At 46.2% G+C, this 20,924-nt stretch overlaps 1 protein-coding gene across 1 annotated transcript in view; it reads right to left on the bottom strand.

Moving 5' to 3' along the window:
- Positions 1–20,924, bottom strand: part of COL21A1 (collagen type XXI alpha 1 chain) — a 203,010-nt gene that overhangs the window by 60,003 nt on the left and 122,083 nt on the right. The window contains exons 18-19 of the mRNA XM_074991138.1: positions 2,146–2,190; positions 1,341–1,394 (exon numbers count right to left, since the gene is read on the bottom strand). Coding sequence (XP_074847239.1) covers positions 1,341–1,394; positions 2,146–2,190 — 99 coding nt within the window. The remainder of the gene's footprint in view (positions 1–1,340; positions 1,395–2,145; positions 2,191–20,924) is intronic.

Below are 20,924 nucleotides of genomic sequence, written 5' to 3'. Positions count from 1 at the left end.
TATCATGAACAGGAGGCAGACTAGGCTGGGATGAAAAGAGAAAATCTGCATTGAGATAGCGTCACTTGAAATAAGGAGAAAGACACAAGAGGAAAAGGTATTTGTGAGTGAGGATGGAGTGGAAGAGGAGATGTGGTGTTACAAAGAGTGAGCACAGAAGATGGAGAGAATATGTGGAGAGGTGAAAGATGAAGTTGTCAAGTTAATTTGTCAGAGTATCTGGAAATCCATTATATCAAACAGGTGAGAGACAGGGCACGTGCAGTAAAATAGGGAACTGGATGCTTAACTCAGATATCTCTCTGAAACAATCTATCTAATCAAAGAAAACATTAAGGGGTGATTTTAATGCAATCTACAATATTTACAAGGAGAGCAGAAACCTGATAAATAAAACCTCTTCAGTCTAGCAAACAGAGCCATAACTAGACCCAGTGTCTGAAGTTTAAGCTAAATAAATTCAGACTACAAATAAGATGCAAAATTTTAACAGTGAGGATAATTAAGCACTTGTACAACTTACTAAGGCATGTGCTTAGATTCTCCACCACTGGAAACCTTTAAAATGAAAAATTGATTTGGTTTTTTTTTTTTTGGCAGATGTGCTCAAATTCTGTTACAACTATTAAACTTGAAGCAGGAATTAATTCATTTAAATCTCATGGCCTGTGTTGTGCAGGAGATTGTACTAGACTAACAAAATGGTCTCTTTTGGCTTTATAATCCATGCATCTTCATGTCAGTTTACTGAACAATTATTTGCTGCTTTGACAGCCAAGAAATCACCAGCTTTGAAAGAAAAAGGAGTATCACATTTTTCTGGGAATTTGGACAGCAAAGCTAGTTTAATATAATTTGCCAAGTACAAAAATGCTGACCATTCCCCGAATTTGTAATCTATGTGGCTTTCAAACGTGCTCGGAAAAACCACAAGCAAAAATGGCAGCCTAAGCCTAAAACTGATATTTGCCACCCAAGTAAACAAAGGCCCTGATTCTGGACTGGTGCTCTGCACAGCCAGATGCCTGTGAGTACAGAACTTAACCCCAATGGTAGAATATGCATATTTATACAAAGAACATGCATTCAGTCTAATCATGCAAACAAGCCTTCTAGCTTTGCAAAAGTACAAGAAGTTTAAAAATTGGGGAACAGACAAGATCCAATTTCACACTAACACACACAGACAGGCAAATGGAAGAGTGGAACATAAAAATGCCTGGCCAATTTTTGTGATTTTGCTTAATTCCATCTCAAACAGTAAAAATTTCTGACACCCACAAAGAAGGTCTAGCTATAGACAAAGCAATGACCAAATGAATACAGTAGTAGAAACATACAGTAGCCCCGGATGATCCTTTTGGTCCTGGTTGCCCTGAAGGTCCAATGTCACCCTACAATTGGAAAAATCTCACATAAATATATTTGTATAAAGAGCTAATTTAGTTACAAACCAGGCTTGATTTCCAAGTGCTAGGCAATGCAATTAAGTATGGTAGCCTTTTTCATCCCATTCTAATTGCTCTAGTTGCAGAACTCAAAAAATAGATCAGAAAATTTGCAGTTTGCATAAAAGATTTAGAAGCATGAGTCACTGTACAGCATCCAAGACAGGGATGGCCAAGCCATACTAAAGAAAATGAATCCTCTTTAGAAAGGCATTCAAACTACCCTTGGCAAGCAGAGTTCCTTGTTCTCTTATTGCTCTAGGAGGTAGATATGCTCTCCCCCTTTTCCTTCAGCATCAGGTCAGATCAGATCAGGGGCAGCTTAATTCTATTCAAAAGGCTTTTATTTCAGAGCTATAGTGTGTGAATCTAAAAGTGATTTCTAAGGCCCAAGTCAGGATAGCAATCGTGGAGACATGAAAGGAGTCTAACGCCCATAACACCCAACACAACTTCTGTTATGTACTCTCTCTGAGGGTATGTCCACATAGCAACAATATAACATGAGCTTGTAGGGCTTGCCCTGCAGGTTATAACTGTGCAGTATAGGTATTCAGGCTTTGGCTATAGCTCAGGCTCTGGGACAACCTGCTCCCCACACTTTTCCTTTGAATATGTACTCCTGAATTTCTTCAGTCAAAAAAACTAAATTTGGGCAGATTTTAACTACTGTATAATTAAAATTATTATCAAATACCTTTTGTCCTTTTGTTCCCTGACTTCCAGGAATTCCTGGAATTCCCTGAGGGGGGAAAAAAAACCAAGTAGTGTTAAATATTTAAAACAGCTATTCCAAAAATGTTGTAAACATTAAAAAAGGCTCAACATTTGCTTTAGATTTGAGCTAGAAACATGGCCAGGAAATCAGATACAACCCAGAAACATGCAAGTTAATGATTCTGGCAACACTGAGAACTCACTGCTTCCCCTTCTACTTTCCTGCCAGTACTGCAAACGCGCAGGTGGGCAGGGTCACGTCCCCACCTTTGCCCCACCAAGGGTGGGATGGAGGAGAGAAAATCCTGACAAAGCAGAGAAGGAAATACCCATAAGGTTTCCTGTTATATTATATACAGGCCAACTTCGGCATGATCACAGTTTCAAATAAACCAGCTGTTTTTTAGATCTAACATGACATGTTTACATGACCAGCACTTTGGGTGGTAAGAAAAATTGCAATTTCATGCAAAATATTTTCTTTCACAACTCTATCCTTTGTCGCTATGCTTGCTAACAAGAGGGCAGATGTAACCTCATGCTTCAGGACATAAAATATTTCCCAGACAGATAATGATTGTGCAATTTTCTGGTTCATTTCACCTTATAATGGAGCATCAGCTACTGATGACTGTCGGAGCTAAGGCACCAAACGCAACAGATAAATGGTCTGCTTCAATACAACAAATCCTATGTTCCTGTCTACTCTGGAGCAATCAGATTCTGAAGGATACTGGAGATGATTGGTTTTGTGTCTTCATTTCTGCTCTCAGACATGGATAGCCTTATAGCAACTTTAAGGAGGACCAGTTTCAGTGATTTAGGATGGTCAACTTGACTGCATTTTTACACATAGCCCAAAGTGTTAATGAAAAAAACCACTCAAATCCATCCCAGAAATAAAACTTTCACATGCTTAGCCCCTTAATTCTGCCGTGAGTTTCATCCTATCTGGGTCAAATTATGATACTCTGAGGTCGTAAGTTATGACAAGTGTGAGAAGCCCCATACCATAAAAAACAAATTCTTCACTTACTAAGACACTGAATATATAAATATATAAAAGCTTTATATTGGAATATATACAAGAGTAAAGTTATGAAAAACACAATGGCTGTGTCTAGACTAGCCCCCAACTTCGAAGGGGGCATGGTAATTAGGGTGTCAGGAGATTACTAATGAAGTGTGCAGTGCATATGTAGCACTTCATTAGGCTAAATCTCCCCCTCCCTCCCCCGGCCCCTGGCAACTTCAAAGTGTGAAACTTTGAAGTGTCAGCTTGCGTGTAGCCATGGGTCAGCCGTGGGTACTTCGAAGTGCCTGCACTACTTTGAAGTCCCTTTACTGCTCAATTAGCCAATTAGATTTAAAAAACAAACAAACAAAAAACAACAAAAAAAGCACAATCATTTCTACATTATGGAATGCCAACTGAACCTTATCTTAGACGATGACTTGATTAAACTTGTGGTTTCAATGTTCTTCATCTTTCTAACTATGTACATTGCATTTTTTCCAATAAATTGATTTTTTTTTATTATAAAAGGGTCTGATGTATTATCAAGTACTGCTAAAATTAGTAGCAGAAAGTTTTTACTGAAACCAGTAAAAAATTTAATTGTATATTATAAATATTAAGGTTTGTGTGTAGACACACGCATACACCCAACAAATTATATATATGCACTGAAAACCTGTGTTATTTTACTAGGCTACTTCTGCAAAAGTTACTGATATTTTGTCTGTGTTCTCATAGGAAAAGAACACTTTTCACAATGAATAAGGAAAATTATTCTTTTCATAAATGAAGTATATGAAAAAAGTTTGTTTAATTTTGTTAGGGTGATATATATTCAGCCAGACTATATACAAAATATATTTACAAATGTTTATTCCAAATAAATTTCCACTAGGAAACAGTGAATTCACTGGATTTTTATTGTACCAAACTATAAAAATACAGTAAAATGTCCAGAAACTGACAGAAAGAAGCAAATGGAAACATATCCACCTGAAGAGCCACTCGACCCAGGCCTGTAAAATCACCTACAAACTCAGTCATGTGAAACATGGATAGCAAATGAAAGAGAAAGCAATGTGCACACTTGTATGTATGTTCAGATGAAGAAAAGAAAGATGCACTAACACTTAAGAAACTGAAGAAAAATGAGAATTAAAATGCTCTACAATTGAGCACCCTGATTCTAAGAATATTAAGCGCTTTCTTTAGCATTATGGTGTCCCCACTGGAAACCAAAAATAATGATGAGGCGCTTAGGGTGAAGTAGTAAAGAAGCAAACCCAGATTTTGTTAAATCGGAATTACAGTAAAACAAAACAGCAGAAACGCAGCACCTTAAATACTAACAAAAGGATTTGTTATAGTAGTTCATTCTGCTCCATGCTGCACATATGATTCTGATCTCCTCTTCACTAACGTGTAACAGGAACAGCTCCACAGTAATCAGTGGAATTACGTAAGTGTAACATCAGCTTGTGAACAAAGATTAGGCCAACAAACTTTAGAATTGTAAGTATCCTATAGTGTACACTACACTTAAACTCTAGTTTAGGTGTTGATAATATACATTCCATCTAACAGAATTATCTTTATGATGCATTTAATTACGACACACTGTGGACTTTGATTAACCATCAATATTCTAACTTTTGGTATCAATTACAGGAGAAAGCAATAAAAATATAGAAAGCTGATTAGATACTAACGGACTCAGTCCTCCACCTTTACTCACATTGGGTGCATCTACACTAGCTGGCTACTTCGAAGTAGCTGGCACAATGTCAAAATAGCATGCGTCGCGTCTACATGCACCATGTGCTATTTCGACATTGAAATCAACGTTAGGCGGCTAGACATCGAAACTGCTATTCCTATCCGAAGATGGGAATAGCGCCCTACTTCGACGGTCAACGTCGAAGGAGGGAGCGTGTAGATGATCTGCGTCCCGCTGCTTCAAAGTAGCGGGGTCCTCCATGCTGGCCATCACCTCAGGGGTTGAGAGACGCTCTGTCCAGCCCCTGCGGGGCTCTATGGCCACCGTGCGCAGCAGCCCTTAGCCCAGGGCTTCTGGCTGCTGCTGCTGCTGCAGCTGGGGGGTCCATGCTGTATTCCCAGGGTCTGCAACTGTTTGTCGGCTCTGTGGATCTTGTGCTATGCAGGGTAAGTGTGTCTGGGAGGAGCCCTTTAAGGGAGCGGCTGGGGGCTTTGCTGACCCCTCATTTCGAAGGGAAGCGCTTGTGTGTGTGGACATTCTGCATTTCCTTCCAGGGCACCTCCTTTCGATGTTCCCTGTTGCTACTTCAACGTTGAACGTCGACAGCACCAGCCCTGGAGGACGTGTAGACAATATGCGTCGAAGTAGCCTATTTCGATGTCCTTACTTCAAAATAGGCTACTTCGACATAGTGTGCTAGTGTAGACGTAGCCATTGAGTAATATAAATCTGCTTTCCAACTATTGCTCCATCAAGCTATTTCAGGATTCCAAAAGCCTTCTGGGTCTGAGTGGTAAGAGTTCCATAACTAGACATGGTTGTACATAAATGTAGGGGAGCCTAACCTTGTCCATGCGTTCTAAATAACTGTACTTGATTAACACAGTACATTCAATATGCTGAACTACACATCAGACGATATCTCCAGAAAAAGGACCGTATTTATTGAAAGGATGTGCAAAAATCATATTGGCTAATAGCTTCCTTTGGGTTACACATGTACGCAATCTTCACAGCAGGAATACTATCTTCCTATGTGTTTATACAACACCTAAAACAATCCTGACTGGGGCCTCTGAAAGCAAACAAAATATACAAATAAACAAAAAAGTTGGTAATATGAGGAGGGTCAAAGCAGAAGTTAATTATTTCCAGGTCATATGTATAGTAATACATGCCACTAAAAATGGTTCTTGGCATTTTGTCGCTATTGTTTTTCTTCTAAATGGCGCCAAATTTTGTAAAAAACACACACAATCTGCCAGCACAAATAGCAGCATATTAACTATGATTTCATGTGTGGATAGCAAAATAAAAACGTGACCCCTTCCATCAAAACTTATTACAAAACTCAGAAAAATATTATGTGGATCTGAGAAGAAAATGTGTCTCTTTATCCAAAAGTGGGGATCAGACAAAAATTTACAGAGACAGTAACAAAAGGGTCAAACCACTGATTGTGTTAAAACAATGATGTGCATGTGGATTTAATTTAACCCTGAGCACAAAAAGAATGGAATATAATATAAACTTAATATCCATTTAACCATGGGAACAGGATTCACGTGCAAACACATTTTGTAAGCAGGTTTTTTATTCAAATTTACATCTAATTGCTAGAACGATAAGGCTTTGAGAATCATTTATTTGCTTTTTTGCAGCTTAAAATTCATTTGATGAGATTGAATCCAAGTAACATCCAAAATATATGTTTCAAAGGGAAGAGTGAAAGTAAATGTATCAATTGTCAAACAGAAATAGAAGAAAATAGGACATCAGAACACCTATTGACTTTATTAACTACTAAGATATATGCAAGGGATGGGAGTAAAGTCATTAACCCAGGTGACAAACACCCGTCACCTGACACCAACATCAGAACATAAGAACGGCCATACTGGGTCAGACCAAAGGTGCATCTAGCCCAGTATCCTGTCTGCCGACAGTAGCCAATGCCAGGTGCCCCAGAGGAGGTGAACCGAAGACAACGATCAAGCGATTTGTTTCCTGCCATCCATCTCCCGCCTTCGACAACAGGCTAGTCACCATACCTTACCCCTTGCTAATAGCCATCTATGGACCTAACCTCCAAATATTTAATCGAGCTCTTTTTTAAACTCTGTTAGGCTACGTCTACACGTGAAGCCTACATCGAAGTAGTCTATTTCGATGTTGCGACATCAAAATAGGCTATTTCGATGAATAGCGTCTACACGTCCTCCAGGGCCGGCAACGTCGATGTTCAACTTCAACGTTGCGCAGCACAACATCGAAATAGGCGCAGCGAGGGAACGTCTACACACCAAAGTAGCACACATCGAAATAGGGCTGCCAGGCACAGCTGCACACAGGGTCACAGGGCGGACTAGCGCTTCCGGGGCAACAGCTAGCCGCTCCCTTAAAGGGCCCCTCCCAGACACACACAGCCTGCACAGCACGCAGTCTGAGGAGCCATAGGCACACAGACCCCGGGCACCGCAATCAGGGACCCCCAGCAGCAGCAACAGCTAGAAGTCCACCCAGCCCTCCCGGCAGGAGCAGGGCTTGCCCTGACCCATGCCATGTGGGAGGCAGCTGAGCACCTCCTTGCCCCAGGGGAGGAGATGCCCCCAGGGCAGCAGGGCTCCACCCCCCGCCTCACACGCCGGCGGCTGTGGAGCTACCCCACCAGCACCGACTGGTGGGAGCGGCTGGTGCTTGGGGAGAGGGACGACGACCACTGGCTCAGGAACTTCAGGATGACCTGGCAGACATTCCTGGAGCTGTGCCACTGGCTCACCCCCGCACTCAGGCACCAGGACACTGCCATGCGGCTTGCCCTCACAGTGCAGAAACGGGTCGGCATCACTGTCTGGAAGCTGGCCACTCCGGACAGCTACCAATCCGTGGGCCAGCAGTTTGGTGTCGGCAAGGCCACCGTCGGGGCTGTCTTCATGGAGGTAAGCGAACCCACGGGGGGAGGCCAGGGCAGGGGGGCCAGGGCAGGGCAGGGCAGGGCAGCGGGGCCAGGGCAGCGGGGCCAGAGCAGGGCAAAGGGGCCAGAGCAGGGCAGGCCAGAGCAGGGCCACGCACACCCTGCTCACCCCTCATTGGTGCCGTCCCATGTGCTTTCTCTGCAGGTTGTGCGTGCCATCAACGCCATGCTCCTGCACAGGCTCGTGAGGCTGGGGGACCCAGATGCCACCATCGCCGCCTTTGCCACCCTGGGCTTCCCCAACTGCTTCGGGGCTCTGGATGGGACTCACATCCCCATCCGCGCCCCGCATCACAGTGGCGGACGATACCTCAATTGCAAGGGCTACCATTCTGTCGTCCTGCAGGCCTCGGTGGACAGCCGGGGATGTTTCCAGGACATTTACGTGGGCTGGCCTGGCAGCACCCACGACGCCCGGGTTTTCCAGAACTCGGGCCTGTGCCGCTGGCTGGAGGCAGGGACCTACATCCCCCAGCGGGAGATCCCTCTGGGGGACACCACCATGCCCTTCTGCGTCATCACAGATGCGGCCTACCCCCTCCGGCTGTGGCTCATGCACCCCTACACGGGCCATCTCTCCGCTAGCCAGGAGCGCTTCAATGAGCGCCTGAACCGTGCGCGCCAGGTGGTGGAGCGCTCATTTGGCCGCCTGAAGGGATGCTGGAGATGTCTCCTGACCCGCCTGGATGCGGGCCCCAACAACATCCCCCACATTGTGGGTGCCTGCTGCGCCCTGCACAATTTGGTCGAGAGCAAGGGGGAGACCTTTCTCCAGGGCTGGGCTGCGGAGGCCGGCAGGGCACACGTCCAGCCACCTGCTGCCCCCAGTCGGCAGGTGGACCCCGAGGGGACCCGGGTCCGGGAGGCCCTGCGGGCCCACTTCGACGAACAGGCCGCGGGGTGAACTCTGCCCAGGCCCCCTACTGCCCGCCCCTTCCTCCCCCACACTTCTGCCCCAACGCCCACACCATGGAGCACCCCACCGCCCCTGCCTCCCACTTGTCCTGGACAAATGACAGCACGCACTTGTGGCTGAACGTAAATTTTTTTTTTCTTTCCGAACCTTTTTTTTTTTTGGATGTAAATAAATATGTGAACCACAAACAGAAAACTAGGTACAAACGTTCAACAAAAGCAATATGTACAAAAATAAAACAATCCAAAGAAACAACTGTGTGCCATAAATAATAAAAAGAAAACCAGGGAGGATAAAGGGGAGAACTATTTACATGGGGGGGACGGGGCAAACGGGGGGACCAAAAAAACAGGGTCCAACTATATACAAGGGGGGGGCCACGTCCCGGGCCCCTCGCCCCTATAGCCCGGCACTGGGCGTGGGCGGCCGGGAGCCCCGCCGCACTTGCAGCCTGGTCCGTGGCTGGGTGGGAGCGGGCTGGACCAGAAGGTATGGGGGCCGGCGAGTGTCAGGTGGCTCCAGGGGTCCCTCGGCACTCTGGCCCTCGCGGGTGGGTTGCGGGGCGACAGCGGACGGGCCGGCGACGGGCGGAGCAGCTGGTGGTGGGGCTGCAGGAGCGGGCAGGGCGGGCGATGGGTCGGCCGGTGCGGCATGGGGGGCCAGGTAGTCCACCAGGCGGTTAAATGTCTGCATGTAGGCCCCCCATGCCTCCTGGCGCCAGGCCAGCGCCCGCTCCTGCAGCTGGAGGTGCTGCTCCACGACCTCCAGCTGCCGACGGAGGATGGCCAGCAGCTGGGGGTCCGCCGGCGGCGGTTGTAGGCGCAGGGTCCGCCGTCTAGCCCGCCGCGGGGCCGGTCGGTCCTCGGCCGAGGGGCTGCCCTGGAGCGATGGTCCCGGAGGGCTCTCCGGGACGACTGACGCCTCGCCGGCGCTCTCTTCCGGTCCTTCTGATGGTGCAGGTGCAGGACACAGGAGAGGAGGGGAGGAAGAAGAATGGAGACAGGCGTTAGTGTGGGCCCCGAGCCGTGGCCTTTGTCCCCCTAGCCCTGTGCTGCAGGTTCCCCATCCCCGTCCCTGGGAGATGCTGCTGTGATGGATGGGGTTCAGGGGTCCCCCTGCCCTGCACCCCGTCCCCTGGTGGGAGCGACTCTCACTTCACCCCGCAGGGTCTGAGAGCAGGAGAGGTTTCTTAGGCCACAGATGCCCAGTTTCTCCCAGGAGTGACAGCACCAGCTGTCGGAAGAGACAGTCCTTCCAACCCGTCGTGGGGAGAAGACCCCAAGGGGGGCCCCTCTGGGATGCAGCTTTCCCCCTCCTCAGGCTGGCTGCCTACCAGCTCTCCCTTCCCCTAGCCTCTACCTATGGCCCCTGCCCTCACCCCCCAATTCCAAGCCAGCTCGGCTCCTCCCTCCTGTTTGTTCAGGGCAGAGGTGTCACCTGCCAGCTGTAGCGTCAGGATCCTCCTTTGGCCCTGGGAGCTCTTCGGCTCTTGTGGCTCATATGTAGCCTGAATCTCCCTTTGGCACTCCCCCTACTCCATCACATGCTGCTGCTGCGGGGTGTCCCACCCCCTCCTCCCGGGGGCCCCTCGAGGTTCTGCTCCCCCCTGGCCCGGGGATGGGGCATGGCACTGTCATGCGGGGTGGGGGGGGGCACGGGCTGATGGCTGCAGTGCTGTGAGGGCCATGGCCCTGGTGTCCTTGGGGCCATGGCCATGTGAGCATGTGGGGGGCCCAGGACACATATCTCTTACCCCCGCCCCTCAAGCCCAGGGGTGTCCACCAGAGAGGGGTACCTACCTGTCGGTCCACTCCCACGGTCCGGAGATCCCCGGGGGTCGGAGGCCCTGCTGCTGCTCCGGGATGGCAGGAGGAGGATCTGCAGGCTGGATTCTGCAGAGGAGGAGCCGCCCCCCTCCTCCTCCTCCTCCTCCTGCCGCGATGTCCCGGGGATGGCCTCCGGGGGGGGGCCCCCGGGACGCGGGGCTTGCCTCCGGGGCGGATTCCGGCTGCAGGGCCTGCTGGGGCTCGTCAGCCGAGGTGTCAAGGGTGGCCGGAGGGGAGGAGGTGTGCCGGGAGCCCAGGATGTCCCTGAGCTCCCTGTAAAAGGGGCAAGTGATGGGGGCGGCCCCAGATCGGCTGGCCGCATCCCGGGCCCGGGAGTAACCCTGCCGCAGCTCCTTCACCTTACTCCTAACGTGGTCAGGAGTGCAGGCAGGGTGACCCCGGGCAGCCAGGCCGTCGGCCAGCCGAGCGAACGCATCCGCGTTCCGCCTCTTGCTCCCCATTACCTGGAGCACCACCTCCTCACTCCAGAGCCCCAGCAGGTCCCGCAGCTCGGCCTCCATCCAGGAGGGGCCCTGCTGCCGCTTCCCAGCCTGGCTGCCCCTCTGGCTGGGCTGGCTGCCCTGGCTCCCCTTGGGGGGGGGGTCCCCTGGGGGCGCTGGGGGGGCTGCCGGGCGGCCATCGCAGCTGTCTGCGGCTGAGGGTGGTGCAGGCTGCAGCCTGCACGTTCCCTCAGCTTCCTGCAGAGGCAGGGAGGGGGAGGGGACCTTTAAGGGGCCGCTCCACGTGGCCACCAGTGAGCTGAGGGGCTGGAGAGAGCGTCTCTCAACCCCCCAGCTGATGGCCGCCATGGAGGACCCAGCAATTTCGACGTTGCGGGACGCGGATCGTCTACACTGTCCCTACTTCGACCTTGAACGTCGAAGTAGGGCGCTATTCCTATCCCCTCATGGGGTTAGCGACTTCGACGTCTCGCCACCTAACGTCGAAGTTAACTTCGAAATAGCGCCCGACGCGTGTAGCCGCGACGGGCCCTATTTCAAAGTTAGTGCCACTACTTCGAAGTAGCGTGCACGTGTAGACACAGCTTTAGAGTCCTGGCCTTCACAGCGTCCTCTGGTAAGGAGTTCCACAGGTTGACTGTGCGCTGTACGAAGAAAAAACTTTCTTTTATTAGTTTTGAACCTGCTACACATTAATTTCATTTGGTGTCCTCTCGTTCTTACATTATGGGAACAAGTAAATAACTTTTCTGTATTCACTTTCTCCACACCATTCACGATTTTATATAATCTCTATTATACCGCCCCTCAGTCTCCTCTCTTCTAGACTGAAAAGTCCCAGTCTCTCTAGCCTCTCCTCATATGGGACCCGTTCCAAACCCTTAATCATTTTAGTTGCCCTTTTCTGAACCTTTTCTAACGCCAATATATCTTTTCTGAGGTGAGGAAACCACATCTGCATGCAGTACTCCAGATGTGGGCGTACCATAGTTTTATATACGGGAAGTAAGATATTCTTTGTCTTATTTTCTATCCCTTTTTTAATTATTCCTAACATCCTATTTGCTTTACTGACTGCCACTGCACACTGCATGGATGTTTTCAGAGAACTATCCACTATAATTCCAAGATCTCTTTCCTGATCTGTTGTAGCTAAATTTGCCCCCATCATACTGTATGTATAATTGGGGTTATTGTTCCCAATGTGCATTACCTTACACTTACCCACATTAAATTTCATTTGCCATTTTGCTGCCCAATCACTCAGTTTGCTGAGATTTTTGAAGTTCTTCACAGTCTGCTTTGGCTTTGACCATCCTGAACAGTTTGGTGTCATCTGCAAACTTTGCCACCTCACTGCTTACCCCTCTCTAGATCATGGACGAATAAGTTGAACAAGATTGGTCCCAGGACTGACCCTTGGGGAACGCCACTAGTTACCCCCTTTCATTGTGAAAATTTACGATTTATTTCTACCCTTTGTTTCTTGTCTTTTAACCAGTTCCCAATCCATGAAAGGATCTTTCCTCCTATCCCATGACCACCTAATTTACACCACTGCACAATAATGGTGAACAACAATCAGGGAAGCCAGAGTTTCAAACTTAAGCAGTGACCCTTGAGACCTCTTTAAACTCATGCCAGAGCCACATTTATAACTATATTTGGATACAGTTCTTTTGACCAAGATAGTGATACTGTTTAGGAGTGAATTGTGCTATATATTAGTAAGGCGTCCCACAAGACTACGCATCAGAGAGTCAACTGTGTTAGTCTGTAGCTTCAGGAACAACAAGAAGTCTTGTGGCACCTTATAGATTAACAGATATTTTGGAGCATAAACTTTGCCCATGAAAGCTGATGCTCCAAAAGATCTGTTAGTCCATCAGGTGCCACGAGACTTTTTGTTGTTCTTTCCACCAGATTAGGGTAGCTGTAAAATGATGTCGAAGGAGTCAATGCCTGGAAGGAGAGCATACCTACAGTGAGAGTGAACTGTGACAAGCCATGTGATCTTGTGGATTGAAAATGAAAAGGATCTGGGAATTCCTAAATCCTAATCCTGACTAAAACCCTAACTTGTGGGCCTTGGATAAACTGCATATCTTTTCTGTGGCTGTCTCCCACATCTATAAATAAATACTTATTTAACTATTGGGGGAGTTACGAGGATTAATGGTTATTGGCGTAACACTTAGACAATGTAAATGACCCTCCCAAAACCACACACTAATGTGTGAGAAGAATGTTAAAGCCCTTGCAGTCAGAGGAAAAAGGGGTTAGTGGGTTACAGGTTGTGGTAACAAGTCACATTTTAAATGTCTTCATTAAAGCCATGTTTTGTCCTATGAGGACAGGGTGTTAAAGGATCACTTCAACTTGAATTTCCTTCAAATATGTTTACACTAAACATCTGTTTCATCTTGTATTTAGCAGTGGCACTAGCTACGTGGTAGTATGCATTGAGATTAAAATAATCTCTCTCTCAAACAACAGAAAAACCTTAACGATCCGCTTAGCTCCTTTTAAAAAGCTTTCTTGGCTGAAGGGGTCCATTTATTTAGGTCAATCTTTTGCTTTTACCACCACATCAATAGCAATGAGGAATTGTAAGAAAATAAATTGCATCCACCCAGGCCCCTGGTTGATTCTGTATGCCAAAAGTCAATGAGATTTTTGCCACTGACTTCAGTGGGAGTAGGACCAGATCCTTCAAGTCCTTATTTAGCTTACTGACATTTATTCAGCTGCCTCAGAGATTCCCTGAGCAAACTAAGTGGAGTTCCTCAAAGTCATTCACCACATACTGATTGGGCAGTAGGAGGAGTACTAAATGACTAATCTGGCTTGTAAAATCAGGTGAAGAAGAGAGCTTTCCCTGCAATAATTATTTTCCTATATAACTGCCATGGTCCTGCAGCTGGAAAGGCCAATTTTTGTAGAACTGAGTCCTCTCCCTGAAAATTTAATGTAATCTCTATTTCCTTATCTCTTCTCACTATTTTTCCCCATTCATGCATAACCCTTGTTCATACCAATTGAAACTAGTGTAATCTACTCAGAGGAGACTGTTTTAAAAACCTGTCTGACATCCTGTATTTTCTTTGTGTGGAAAAACAAACAAAAAATCTTTTAGGTTAAAAGCCACATGAAGTTTTGGAAAAAAAGTGTTAGAAATTCACTCCTAAACAGAAACTTGAAAACCTGAATTCTTTTTTATAACTTGAGTAGTAAACCACTTATAAAAAGAAGTTATATTTGAGAGAATGACTATCACCATAACCTTACTGTAATAATCAAAAGATACAATACCACTTTAAAGTGTGAGATGACAAAACTAGTTTAATTCAATTTGTAAAATGAAAATGTAACCTTTTCTGTAAAGGCTCTATAAACTAGAACTGTAATGAATGCCTGTCTTTAATTAGATGTTAATATAAAACAGACCCATCATGCAATTCTCCACTAAGGGAAACACAATGTTTGGAATCACTACAAATGGGAAAATGGCCACCCACTGGGAGTTACAGAATGAAAATTATGGAATAATTTGTGGTTCACTGGCCTAGAAAAAATGGCCTTTGGGGATGTCCTTTGCACTATTAACTGTATCAAGCAACTTTCTGTCAGTAATACATGAGAAAAATATAGGCAACTATCTGTTTTTATTTTCTTTTTCTTTGTCTGGTCAGAATTTTTATTTTTTTACTGTCTGAATTTTACAGTGCATTTTACTATTGCTACCCCTGTATTTCTATCCACCTTAAAAATCAGAAAAATCCCTAAGCTCACTGAGATTTAAAAAAGTGACCCATTGCTTTCATCTTACCCTCTTTTTACTTCCATTCACTCACTCTCCTTTTTCCTCTGCATCAAGTACAAGCTTAATGTTCTCTTTTATCAGGCCTGTCCCCATTTAGCCATCTCTTCTCTATCAAGTTAATTGAAAAAGATTACCCCCTACCTACGCTCGTCCTGAGCCATCTGCCTTAACTGCCTGCTTATCTGCTTCTCCTGTGAATACATTCATGCTTTCCTCCAAGTCATCCTTTTTATATGGGAAGAACTGAACTTTCAATTAAAATTTTTGGAAGAAGGACTCCCTTCCAGAAGACGCCCCCCCAGGGGCCGTGCTTCTAAACAGTGTTTTGGAGTCCGGAAGAATGGTCTTCCGGATTCCAAATCATGTGACCATATGCTAATGAGACATGGGGAATTTGCATCCACACCTTATTAGCATATTTCAGGCCATGTATTACCATGCCACTTTTGAAGAAAGTGGACTGTGTAGAAATGGCCGCAGTGTTTCCCATCCTCGTCTTTGACCAAGGTCTCTAAAATAGTGATCCACTAGTCACAAAAATTGTACGGTAGTAAATAGCACACAGCCTAACGGTCCAGCAGCAGCCTGTTAAAAGAGCAATCAGAAAAGTACGTCTCCAATCCTGATCTAATTAAAGTCAATGGGAAGCTCCCCATTGACTACACTGGAAATGGTGTTGGTTTAGAAGTATATAACATTTTGCAGAATATGGCTCTGATCAGCATGGGAGAACCCCATTGCAGTTTTGGACAGCCCGATTGGTCTCACTGGGATTCAATGCGAGCGTGGGCCCACCTACATAAATCCAACAGCCATCTCAAGGGACTAAGCCCTTAACAGAGAAAATCAGCAGTTGTCTCACTCTTCTCATATTTTCCTGGGAATATATTTATTTGTACTTTCTCAGAGGGGTAGCCATATTAATCTACAGTGTCACCAAAAATAAATAATTAAAAATAAAAATAAAAAAGCAGTTATGTGGGTCTCATCCACACAAGCTCATTACCTAATAAATATTGGCAGTCTTTAAGTTAAGGTGCCACAGGACTGGTTGTTTTTATTGGTTTTTTCTGCCCAACACCTAGAAAAATGTTGCAACTGGAAAGATAAAATATTATGCTTTACATTCTTCTAATGGAAGGGTTTTGTTTTTTCAACAAAATATTGAGCATGTAAAGAGATTCTTGGTAAGCTTGAATGGTCTCTCCTAATTAAAATGTTGATAAATTTGTATGCATAAAATTATGTGATTTATGTACTAAACCATTCAGAGCACCATTTCTCATATTTTTACTTGAAAGAGAGATACCGTTCTATCCCAGTTATCTGCCAAGTTAAATGACTCTTCCATTCTTTGATGGTAGCTGGCAAATTTATTGGCTGTAGCGGCAAATATATATATATATGTTTTCTAAACCTTGAAAAATCTATTTGCAACTTTTCATTAATCATAATTTTCCTATTTTTGCTTTTGGATCATACCACGCAATTAGTTTTTTCCATGCAGCTCTGTAGTATATCCCCGTTCAGTGAACTACTTGCTATCTCATGTATTCAAATGAAGAAGGTCCAAGAAAATTTGCTTAGGACAAGACCCTCATTTTAAATCAAATATTTTTCCCACTTTTTATAACCAGTAGTATAAACCCATTTATGACTCGCTATGCCAAACTCTATGCTTCTGACTAACAGAAGAGACTATACCTTTTTCCAGAGAAACTATTTTCTATTTCTAATTATCCTTTTCTACTACATGTATCTTCTGTTAACTAGACATTTAACATCCTCAGTCTCTCCCATGCACCACTGGCTGCTTCCTCTCTCTACATATTTTTATTTTGTTCTCTAGTGCCAGTAGCTAGTACAATAAGGGATAGAAATTTTAGATTATAGGCAAATTATTAAGTCCCCAAGAAACTTTTACTGCTGGAGAAAGGAAACACTTCATGGGAAAGTCTCCAAAAATAATGATGCTTCTCCACTACGGGCAAACATTTTACAACCAGGCTCTGAAAGGGCACTGCTAAAACTGAAAACATTGAAGGGATATGTGAGAGAATGCTGAAAGCTAACAAATAAACCCGTCCTATAATCATTTAGACACCAAAGACTTCACCAGGAGCAGACTGAATGCACAATATGCAGCTAATTAGCCAATCAGTCTAGGGCAGTGTTTCCCAAAGTGTGGTACACATACCACCAGTGGTGCCTGAAAAGATTTCAAGAGTACACGGCAGCAAATGAATTACTAAAAATCAGGAGATAAGCTCTGGGACTGCACTGGGAGGGGGTTTGCCAATAAGGCCAAAGTCCTGAAAGTGGTACACAAATGTTTTAAGTTTGGGAAACACTGGTCTAGGGGGGCAATGGAACTAATTAGCCGAGAGTTGAGGGCTATACAAGACAACACTAAAAGAAAGAAAATGCCGGGGGTGGGGGAGGGGGAGGAAGGTTGGTTATTAGTTGAGCCCAGTGTGTGCCAAGATCTCCAGGGAGTGATATATCTGTTCCACTCTAGCCCTGTCTGACAGGACAAGAAACCACTGTAAATACTGCATTGAGGTTGGTGGTGGGAATATAAACAAGTAATGTGGAGATGCCACTCACAGGAGAGCCTGAATGGTTTCTGGCCATCATTGGGCATAAAGCAAGCTCACTGCATTACAGGATGCCAGACTGACATTTAGGCAAAATGCATCCAGGGAGCTCACATCTCTGTGCAATAGTAAGGGAGAGGTAGCGGTGTTAGTCTGTACTGCAACAAAACAAAACCAGCAGTAACGTAGCACTTAAAAGACTAACTAACAGAGTGATTTATTTGGTGAAGAGCTTTCACGGGACAGACCCGCTGTCTGTTCTGTTCAACTGATCTGTTGAAGTGGGTCTGTCTCACGAAAGCTCATCACCAAATAAATCATTATTTTAGTCTTTAAAGTGTGACATTTCTGCTCTTTTATCTCTGTGCTCTAGTGACTCACAGCATAAAAAAAAGACTTCCTTTTCTGTGTTCAAGTTATTTTGATAATTCTACTCAACTTTGTGTCAACTATTTTTTAAAGATTTTCCAACCTTAATTCAGAAACATTTACGTAGAGACTTCTACTGAACGATGACATTGGATCAGTCCCTCAATTACAGCACGAAAGTGCTCTCTCCTTACTGCCTTGGACAGGATGTGGAGCAGCAATACAAGCTTTGCTATCAACTCCCACCAATATGATAAGTTCTAACAGGATGTTCATTTTCAGCCAGCGTCTGTCCTTATCACCAACAATGGTGCTAATTGTGGCAGCAGCTGTTTATAGCTTCTATATATTTGAGAGAGTTTGTCTGTTCATTCAAGAACTCCCCCTAACTGGTAAAAGCTAAGGCCACCAGATTTGATATACAGCTTCCCCTTATTGTAACTTAAAGCAAGGTAAGGCTTTGGTTGTGCAAGGAAAATGGGATGTGACTGGAACAGGACTGCTGCTCATAAAACCATGCAGAAAAGAGAGAATCACCAGACAGGCAGAAGGTGACTCCTAGGGGTGTGCCTGCTCCACCCAGATCTGGGACTGCTCCAAGCCTGCCTCACCACAGGTGCCTTTTAGGGAAGGTGAGGATATGGCTGAAGCTCCCCCTCACCTGATTTATATGGGGACATTGCCGGCTGTTCCCCTTTGTCAAGAAGAGATGGGAAATGCACGGTTTGCTGCATTCCTCACAATGACCAGGCAGTGCAATGGGCAGAGGAACTTGGACCTGCCCCAGCCAGAAGACATGGATCCTGCTCTCAGCTGTGCCCACTGGGGCTGCAGCAGCCACGGAGAGGTGCTTCTCACCTGTCCTCAAACTGCTGCAGTGAGAGAGGGCTGGGACAGCCTGCATGCTGAACCCCTCATCCTCAGCCCAGCCCCAGGGTAATGATTTAAATGAAGCAAGTAGATTTACATTTTATTTTCCAAAAAACGAAAATGATTGGAGTTAAGGATCTGAGCAATGTCAGGTATATCTTGTTTCTTAATAGCTCAGTTTATATTTCTCATTAAATTGGGGTCAGCTGGTGAAGTGTTAGGCTAAGTCACACACACACAACTGTTAAAGGATCTGTCTACTGTAGCAGGCCCGTGCGCAGGAATTTCTGGGAGGGGGTGCTTTTTTGTAAATACGGACCAACCCCGCCTTAGTGGGCCCTGCCTCCCCACCCCCACCTCAGCCTCTCCAGCTGGCCCTACCCCCTGCCCCTCACCCTGCTGACCCCCTCCCCACACCTGATAGACCTAAAGGCCCCACACCCCACTCTGCCCAAGGACCCCCCCACACACGTCCTCAGACTGAAGCCATCCCCACAAGGACCCAACATTCCCCCTCCCACCCAAACACAGATCTCCCTCAGCCTGAACCCTCACACCCCACACTCAACTCAAGGACCCCCCACCTTAGCTCATCCTGAAGATTGCCCCTTGCCCCACCCACCTCCACCTGGCCTGGGAGTGTGAGGATTATCTGGGCAGGGGGTAGGTGGTAGCAGCAGCAGCCACAGGCTATTGCCTCCCCTCTCCTGCCAGCACTCACCATGTGGGCCTCTGCCTCAGCCTCCTGTGTCCCACTTCTGCACGGGCAGCTGGTAGGCCTCCAGCCACCCAGCAGGGCTCAGTGGGACGGGAGGCAGTGGCGCAGCACTGTGCTGGGAGTGCAGGGGAACAAGGAGGCTGTGGGGAGGTGATCCCCTGCAGCTGCCACTGACGCCACCACCCAGCCCCTGCCCCAATAATCCCCAGCCAGGCTTACTGGGGAGAGGGCCAGGGAGTCAGGATGGGGTTGGAGCAGGGAAGCACTGGACTTCGTCGCCTAGAAAGGTGGTGGATTATCCATCCCTAGAGGTTTTTAAGTCCCAGCTTGACAAGGTCCTGGCTGGGATGACTTGGTGGGGGTTGATCCTGCTTGAAGCAGGGGGCCAGACTGGACGACCTCCTGAGGTCCCTTCCAGCCCTATGATTCTAAGGGGCAGGGCAGCCTACGTGGGGGTGCATTCATACTCCTCACACCCTATTTGCAGACAGGTCTATGTAGGTGCTTTCACAGAATTGTGTTTCAATTAAATTGTCAATAATTATGCAAATTTTGCAACCCAAGCAGTGTGCTGACAAAGGCAAACAAACCCACAAATTGAACAAAACAGACTCATAACAGTAACCCTTAACAGTAGCATTTAAGTCCGTCTACACCAGGAAATAAAATCGGATTTATTAAAGTTGACTTTATACCACTAAATTGTATAAAGTTGATGGTGAGAGTCCACGTTTCGAAAGTTGAGATAGTATGTCCCCATTACCTTTGCTAAGTTCGACTGTGTCAGCAGTGCATTGTGGGTACCTATACCACAGTTTCTGCACCCCTGTTGCATTCTGAGTTTCTGTGCCAGTGTGTAATGGGGGGAAAAAAATGTGCCGCAAGTGGTTGCGGGTGTCTGATGTCACCATCCCAGAGTGCACTGCCCTCACACCCCATTCCCATTGAAAACAAACTGCCAAATACATTTCCAGGCCACTTTCCCACAGCCTGCCCCTAGCACATGCTCTTACAAGGCCAATGGGCCAGCCCTAAGAAATGTAAAATGCAGAAATTAAAATCTGAAAAGTTTCAATTTGGAGCTATTGAAAAGTTGTTTTTTGGCTTTATTTTGATGGTCTTACTTTGATTCATTTCATTTTGAAGTGGCCACCACTTGGTGGTGGGGGCAGCCAGACAGCCTGGCAGCCGTGTGGTGGTAGGCAGCCGTATGGTGCAGCATGGTGTGGGGGGCAGCCAGAAAGCCTGGGCTGATTCCTGATTCCTGTTTCCTACTTCCTAGCCTCTGACAGTTAAACAATGAAAAAAGGAGAAGAAAGCATTTGGCATTGTACTTGCTACAGATAACAGAGGAACACTACTTCAATTTTCAGAGTTAACTAATGGACAAAAGGTTTATCTCACAAGCCAACAGAACCAACAACATCAGGAACTGAACACTCAAACTTCAAGGGGAACACTAACCTCTCT

This window comes from Carettochelys insculpta, chromosome 3 (assembly GCF_033958435.1).
Source record: "Carettochelys insculpta isolate YL-2023 chromosome 3, ASM3395843v1, whole genome shotgun sequence".
NCBI classification, from domain to species: domain Eukaryota; kingdom Metazoa; phylum Chordata; order Testudines; family Carettochelyidae; genus Carettochelys; species Carettochelys insculpta.
This window is presented reverse-complemented; position numbering and strand designations above follow the sequence as displayed.